Source organism: Pundamilia nyererei, unplaced genomic scaffold, assembly GCF_000239375.1.
Source record: "Pundamilia nyererei isolate P.nyererei 1_Seehausen unplaced genomic scaffold, PunNye1.0 scaffold00081, whole genome shotgun sequence".
Taxonomy (NCBI): Eukaryota; Metazoa; Chordata; class Actinopteri; order Cichliformes; family Cichlidae; genus Pundamilia; species Pundamilia nyererei.
The window spans coordinates 2,326,600-2,334,715 of record NW_005187482.1 but is presented as its reverse complement, the minus strand read 5'-3'; the positions used below and the strand labels follow the sequence as shown (position 1 = coordinate 2,334,715).

Below are 8,116 nucleotides of genomic sequence, written 5' to 3'. Positions count from 1 at the left end.
CACATGTATGATTTTATTTAAACTGGGATTAAAAAAAAAAAAAATTTACGTTTAAAATGTAAGCAAGAAATTTAACTTGCTTATACAAGCAGACACCCTGTGCACATATCATGAACCCTGTGATAGACAGTGGGACCTCTAGCTTTACAAATAACGTTACATTCAAGACATTCGGTGGGTTAGACAGTATGTTGCAGAAGCTTTAAAAATTCTGCATATTTGTCATGACTCACATAAGGATATATCTGCAAGCGCATGGGTCTGCTTTGCTGTTGCTTTTCACAGCCAGTGGTGGACAAAAAATAAATAATACTTCATTATAGGTCCTGCTTATGAAAAATATCCACCTGTGTGTGGTAAACTGTATCTGTGTTTTATTCTTTAAGTATAGCTAATAAATATATGAAGTAAAAAGGAGTGTCATCAAATGGAAAATATTTAAGTTTAGGTGCTTGAATGTGTAACTAATTGTTCGGGCATCATTCCAACACTGGTGGCGTGTGGCCAGGTAGAAGTGCAACAGTAAAGCTAAAGTTCCCAAAAGTCGAAATATTACAGGACTATTTTTTGCAGTGCAAAAACAACTGGTGACCACGTACCAAACTTCAATCTGGATACCACCACAGCTGCACGTACTCCTTTATAAAAACCAGTGCACCGTGTCTCTCAGAACCTTTTTTAAAAAAAAAGAAAGACTTTCTCAGTAAACAAAGTCTGAAATGCTCCACAACAAGCCATGTAAATGAGCCCTGCAAAAATGGCACAATGGGTAATTTAGCAGACTTAACATGACTATTGGTTAGCACAGGTGCTCGCGGTGGAAAAAAAAAAAAAAGCAATGTCCGCACAAAAGCTGCACATCGCGATCAGTCTGTGGACCCAGAGCTTGTGTGTCATCCAAAGGAGTGGTATCCTGGAGCCTGCAGAGCTCTTAATGTGGACGTGTTCCAACTGGGTCGAAGTTCAATAGCACCAACTTGTTTGCCCTCCAGGAACTTTGCATATTTTGCTTCATTATGTTCAAACTGGACTGGTTACACGGGGGTAAAAAAAAAAAAAAAAAATTCTAAATTACGATGCAAGTATAAAAAGCTTTAGGGAAAAAAACAAAAAAAACCCAAAAAACTATAAATTGCAAAAGATCAAAGATCAAAGAGTCTCCACTTCAGAGCGTGGTTATTTTTAGCTGTAACAATAACATCATTAACTAGAGTGACTGAACTTGGCCACCACATTTTTTTTGTGACGGAAGGTCAGTGTAAACACATTTCTTCTCTTTTACTCACGGAAAGCCAAACAATAAGCTGAAGAGTCAAAAACTTGTTTATAAAAGACGGGAAATGAAGCAGACAATGACGTCAATCGATCTGAAAGGTCTGATCGTCGCAAGGACAGTCGCGGCTGGCTGTCTAAAGTAAAAGCGAAAAAAAAAAAAAAGGGGGGGGGGGGGCTGGGGTTGGGAGGTGGGATGGAGGATGCTGCTGTCCATGGTTTTTCCCCTTAGTCAGAGTACTGGTTGTAGCCATCAAACTCCACCTCGCTCCCGTTGTTGCAGTTGGCCTCAGTGGGGTTGATGCAGTACTTGTTGTCGTAGACTTGGCGGGGCAGGCCATAAGTGGTCATGCCCTGTTGAGAGGCCCCTTTGTTGGTGCCCATCTGCAGAGAGATTGTGGTGGTGTCACAGTCCTCCAGCTTCAGGTTCTTGTCAAAAATATGCCTCCTGGTTCCTGGAGCCGTCATGCCGGACTGTAGCAGAGAAAAGCAAGATGGAGGGCGCAGCGGTGTAAATACACTATACCGTTGCATTCATGACAGATGTGTTAACAAATCCAAAGAATCCACCAAAACTAATGAAGTGATCTGAACAATCAATTTCTCTATATCTCAGCCTGACGTGTCTTAGTCCTCCAAATGCTATTAAAAAAAAAACAAAAAAAACAGTCAACAAGCACGAGGATGTGATTCACTAAGTGTCCTTATAATAAGATAGTCCAGTCAGAACCACATTAGTCAAAGAAAGAACAGTCATCAAATCTGTGATATGACTGTTTGGAGTTCCATGTATATGCACAAAAAGGCAAATGAGGGAGGGCAGTACTGGCAACAGATGTGCAATCACTTAGATCGGACACAGTATGAAATGTAGGAGCTGAGGATGGAGGTGGGTTGCAAAGTGGCTTGCAGGAGTGCAGCAACTATTGGTTAGACTAAACCCTGTCAGATCAACTCAAGTTGCAGTTTCACCCAACATGTTTCTAATGTGTCTTTTTAATAAGTGTATATATTTTGTGTAATAACATTTTATCTCTTTGATGCAACAATAAAAGGGATTTTGTTCATTTCAAGATACATTTTAAAAACGATAATACATACTAACCATGCTAGAGCTATATCGCCAAGAAACTGTGTAGTGAACAAGTGTTACTTTAGTCTAAAATTATACATCTCTTCCCACCTGGCTGGCTCCCTTGTTGGTGCCCATCTGTAGGCTGATAGTAGATTGGTCAGGGGTGTCCATGCCTATTTTGGCATCATACAAATGGCGTCGTGTCCCGTAAGAGGTCATGCCCTTTTGACTGGCAAACTGGTTAGTGCCCATCTAAATACAGAGGAAAACGACAGGATTTACATGACATGCAATGTAGTTGCCACGGTTATTCTTTGGAGTGTCTCCAAAAACATCACACTTTAGGATCACATATGAGGTGTGGTTATTGACCGGTCCATTCCTGTTCCTTGTTTGTTGTTAAAAAGTTGAGAAGACTGTTTGGGGAATATTCATTCAGCAAGAATCCAGCAGGGGGCACAATAACAACACACTGAGAACAGGCTTGGCCAGCAGAACAACATTGCACCATGACAGCTTGGCCATAACACAGTACATTACACGTTTAGCCCTTTTGCCACTCTGACCTGCAGGCCTATGATGTTACGTCCCTCCCTGAGCTTCTCAGGAGCGAAGCGCCGCTGCTGTTTCTCTGCGTACTTCACGCCTATATCGTACTTCGAGTGGAAACCTTTGGACTTGGCCTGAGAGACAGAAGTGGTGGTGACAGAAAGGAAAAATGGTGGTAATAAGAATGCACTTTTCATACCCACATTGCTTTTATTAGATCCATGCTGTTGCCATGGAAATCTAAGCGAAAAAAAAAAAAGTATCAAGATCAAATAATAATGTGCAGCCAGTGGTGATTTCAGCGAGATGCCGACGTATGTGAATGTGTGTGCACCGCCGCCCTCACCATTCCAGCCAGAGCGATGAGTGTGCACTGGACCTGAGTGTGGTTGACATTCTCAAACAGATCGTTGGCCTCAAAGATGTCGTGTGGCTTCAGGCCGTACTCCGTGATGGCACGGACGAAATTCCCTATGTTTTCCAGCTGAGAGAAAGAGCAAGAATACAGGCTGTAATAAGATCTTTTGGGCATTTATACATGCCTGGATATATTGGCAGAACAATGGTACTGGCCAGTCTGGCCCTGCTGACAGCTGTCAGCCCATTTGCTATCGGCAAATAGTGACATTCAGCAAAATTCAGAATGTCCAAAAATAATGTAATAAAAGATCTGAAAGGTCCTTTAATTTTTTTAAAAACTAGATTTCTTTGTTTCCCCTGGTACAAATGATGGGATACAAACAATACAAACAAACAAAATCAACAATGAAAATATCTATCAGCATATCAACCAAATTATTATTATTTTAAACTCTTATGTTACCGGCCCAGAATTTCATAAGCAATGCATGCCTTTTACAAACTGTCTGAGTAGATCCTGTGTTTTTCTTCCTAGAATAAAACCTTGCATAGCAACAGAAAAAATCTGTGACGGTTGCCATCTTGTAACACAAGAAGCTCTGCAGTTTCAGAAATGATCTTATTCGCCTTTTTTTGTGATCTCATGTCGGAACTGAGGCTACAGCTCGTGGGCAGTCAGCTTACCTTGGCACCAGGGCCAAGTATTAAGATTCAAGCTCAATAACTTTTGCTAAATATTGACTCTCGATTTGCGCCCATGCCCTTGGAGAGTGCGACTGTGTGACGGTCTGTGTGCATGTGCGGCAGTGTCAATATCACAGCGAGAACTTTCTGAAAGGCGTTTTAATCAACGCTTAAGAGCTCTGTTTGCTTTTTCCTGGTCCAATACTAGGCTAATAAAAGCTGTGCTAAGATGAGCCTCATTTGATATGGAAGCTACTTTATGGAAGGTAAATAAAAGTCTTTGTTGTCAGTGCCAGTGCGGGAGACGAGTTCCACTCGGTGTGGAAAACAGGCCTGAGTTTTGAGAGCTGGAGCATTACCTGGTGCCAGTTTTGACTGGAGTGGTTGATCTTTTTCACAGAGCCCGGCTGGAGAGCATTTATGAGCCTACAAAAAGACAGAGCGAGAGAGAGATTTGAAGAAAGTTCCTGCTTTAAAAAAACAAAAACAAGGTGGCGTCCATCCACTCACTCGCACAATAGTACTCCATCTTTCAGGCTATCCATGAAGCTGTCCCCAGTCCTTTTGCCAGTCACATCTTCAATCCACAGTCTCAGCTCCTCTTCCTTATGTGGGTCATATTTTCCTGCAAGCTGAGAAGCAGAACAGAGCAGAGATGATCGCTCAAACATGATATGAATTTAGATTTTTTTCTGGTTTTATTGATTCAAAACAGTAAGACATTAAATAATTAAATAAATAAAAATAAGACAGCTTCCCCTTTATGGGCCCTGTAGAAGAACAAAGAGGCATTAATGTGTGTCTACAGTGAAATAATATCCAGTGGATCATATATACATTAAACATTTATATTGTATTTAGTGCGTATTAGACTGTGCCTGCTCTGACCAGAACAATGTAACTGTGTACAAGCTGTAAATATTCATCTAAGACAATGTTCTCCAGGCACGCTGAGATAGTGCAAGGACATGGGTATTAGAAGCCTCCGTTTAGTCTTGGGACCTAGTTAAAACAAGGTCCAGTTTCAATCTCACCCAGGAGCAAAACTGTAAAACATCCAAACAAAATACACAAAAAAAAGCAGAGCAAAATAAAGAAAGGCCACTTTGCAAGTGATACCATTTCAAATTATGCAGTGCTAGAAGGGCTTAATTATATTTCCTCATTCAGGGGGTCACGTTGGGGTTACTGCATAGGGTCATAGTTTTATTCCCCCCCCCCATCAGGTTTCTACTTCATCTGTTGGGAAACTTCTCTCCTCAAGAGACTGCCAACTGTTGCATAGTGTTCAGAAAAATGTTATACAATTCACAACAAACTTTTACGTTTTGTAAACTGATTCAACTTAAGATTATTGTAGACTACATCTAATGATATTTAGTCAACCAAAACTAAAAGAATTTAAAAGCCTAAATTATGACTCAAAGAATTTAACAGTTCAGTCAAAAGACTAAAACTAAATCAAAACGGACACTGGTCGAGTCCTCCATTAACACAAAGAAGCCTTGATGTCTACAAATCTATGGGAAAACGGTGGCTGGGTTTCCTTGACTTATGACCTCCATAAACACTTTTTCAATGAGAATATGGTTCCAATTGCTTGTTTCCAAGTCTTATGGAACATATAGTGAAGTCCAAATATTGTCAGAAAGAGTGATAAAACAGGCCACACTTAAAGGCAGACCTGCTTTGTGACTGACAAGTTGCTGTGATGTGTGTTTGAGAAGCTAAAAGTTACTGCACAATCAGAACCAAAATACTCAGACTTTAAGATGAGACTTCAACCAGTGCTGACGTCACAGCGGCACAAGTTTGTCTTTTATGTACACTCAACTCTAGATGTTCTTCTAATACATTTTATTTGATATTTTCTAGTCTTTAAATTTGAGAAATCTTCAGCAGACTGCATGTGCCACTCAACTATTCATATATTTGTGTCTCCATGTAGACGTGTGGAGAGACAGAAATATGTGTAAAAATCTCAAGTCACCTCTCATGTCTTTATATTTTTCTGGGAAAATGGCTGCTGCAATTTATTGAAGCATGCAAACATAAAGAAAAATGCTGTATATATGGTAACGTTTGTACAATTCTAACAAGCTTGAAAGTCAACGTTTGGTATGACCACCATTCTTCAATACAGCCTGATCTCTCTTAGGCAGCTTTCTATAATTTCTTTAAGTAGGCTTCAGGAATAGTTCTCTAGGCTTCTTGAAGGACATTTAAAGCTCTTTTTTGATGTTAGCTGCCTTTTGTTCCATTCTCTGTCAAATTGATCCCACATTGCTTCAATAATGTTGACATCCCGGCCCTTGGGAGGCGAGTGCATAAGTGATAAAGTTCTCTAGTGTGTGTGTGTGTGTGTGTGTGTGTGTGTATGCTTTTACTGCATTCACAGTGTCTTTGGGAGCATTGTCATGCTGAAAAATGAAGCTGTTGCCAATCAGATACTTGCCCTATGGTACTAAAAGGATCAAACTTGACAGTATTTTTTCAGTATTCATAATTCCATCATTTTTGACAAGATCACACCACTAGCTGAAATGTAGCCCTAACCTCCACCATGTTTTGCAGATGGCTTACCCCGCCCACTGTTATACCCCTCTCCTGACCTTCTCCATACATATTGAGATGATCTGAACCAAAAGTTTCAAATGCAGATTTATCGCTTCATCAGACCCCATATGGAAAAGAAATAGTAAAAACTTATGTGATTACTCATGAAAGTGGCCACTTTCTCATTACTTTCATACATTGTTTTAGTAAGTATCCAAAACATACAAGTTTCGATAGACAGATAGACAGATAGATAGACAGATGGCTAGCTAGCCATCTGTCTATCTATCTTTTCCATATGGGACTGGCTTCCACTGATTTTCATGTATAATGTGACATAGCCCAGCCTTTTCTTCCCGTTTTGGTTCTTTAAGAATGGCTACTTCCTTCCTTCATCCTTCCACTGACACCTTTTCTGATGAGATGGAGCAAAAGGACCAGATACATCTCTCAGGTTCTGAGTTAGATCTTTGCTGGATTTCTTCCCCAGTTTCTTGATGTTCCTAATGACTTTTAGATAATAATATCTTCAGCAGATAAACTTTATTATTTTTTTTCTTTTTAAGACCCGGCACTTTCTTTTGTTTACTTGTCCCTCCTTTTAAGGACACACAGGCTGAGCTTGCTACATTTTCAGCTAATAGCTTTTTGGGAATCACCTTGTTAGTGCAAAAATACAATTTTATTCCCCTCAAACTCTTATATTTGGCAAATTTTATTTTATTATTTATCAAAAGAAACATGAACAAATTATATGTTTCTTTGACAGGCTGCTAGTAACAAAACGCCAAAAGATACAATTTAAAATTGGTTCTTTTGGAAGTTGTCTGTTATGTGTCGACACAAGACTTTTTTTTTTTTTTAAATGCTTGATGATTCAGAGGTCAGCGTTAAGTGACTTAAACAAAAACATTCCTCTGAAAATAGTCAGGTACAAGAATGGGACTGAAAAGAAGTATAAAAAACAAAACAAAGAAAAACTCTGAAGAACTTAAAAATTATTCCTCAGGACCTCTTTTTTAAAATAAAAATAAATAAATAAATAAATAAATAAATGGCAACAAAGTCAGCCTCCTGGGAGGTAAAATATAAAGAAATGATGAGTGGCTAAAGAGTTTTGCACATTACTGTATGAGATGGATTATTTAAGTGCACTAATTGAAAACTGGCCTCTCCGTTTTATTTCAAGGTGGAGTGCCTTCCTAAAGATTTATCAGGAAACTATGTATAATTTACACATATGTATAATAAAGTGTTATCATTCTTACTGATAGTTGAAAGTATAAGGATACTGTATGTGAGAAATTGGTATGAGAATAGTAGACTCTGTAATCTAAAATACAACATTCAAATCCTTAAATACATGAATAGCAGCTTCTTTCATGCCTCAGAGTCTCACAGAGGATGACGCTCCATATCTGAAAGTTACTATATACTGAAAAATACTCTAAGCTGAGGTGTAAAGAGAACAGGAAGGAAAATGAAATGTGGACATTTCTGCATGCAGAAACACACAGGCCTCTCCCTCTCTCTCCATGCATTTCCTTATTGGCATAAACACACTACCCTAATACTTTGAATTCTGGCATGGGGGTTTAAGGCTGCCCCCCACCTCACCCC

At 39.4% G+C, this 8,116-nt stretch overlaps 1 protein-coding gene across 1 annotated transcript in view; it reads right to left on the bottom strand.

Annotated features, from left to right (window-relative positions):
- Positions 1-1,447: 1,447 nt before the first annotated feature.
- The window catches only part of cnn1b (calponin 1, basic, smooth muscle, b), a 10,946-nt gene continuing 4,277 nt past the window's right edge, over positions 1,448-8,116 (bottom strand). The window contains exons 2-7 of the mRNA XM_005738086.1: positions 4,451-4,572; positions 4,300-4,366; positions 3,243-3,380; positions 2,914-3,030; positions 2,456-2,599; positions 1,448-1,746 (exon numbers count right to left, since the gene is read on the bottom strand). Of these exons, the coding sequence (XP_005738143.1) occupies positions 1,501-1,746; positions 2,456-2,599; positions 2,914-3,030; positions 3,243-3,380; positions 4,300-4,366; positions 4,451-4,572 (834 nt within the window). The 3' untranslated portion in view covers positions 1,448-1,500. The remainder of the gene's footprint in view (positions 1,747-2,455; positions 2,600-2,913; positions 3,031-3,242; positions 3,381-4,299; positions 4,367-4,450; positions 4,573-8,116) is intronic.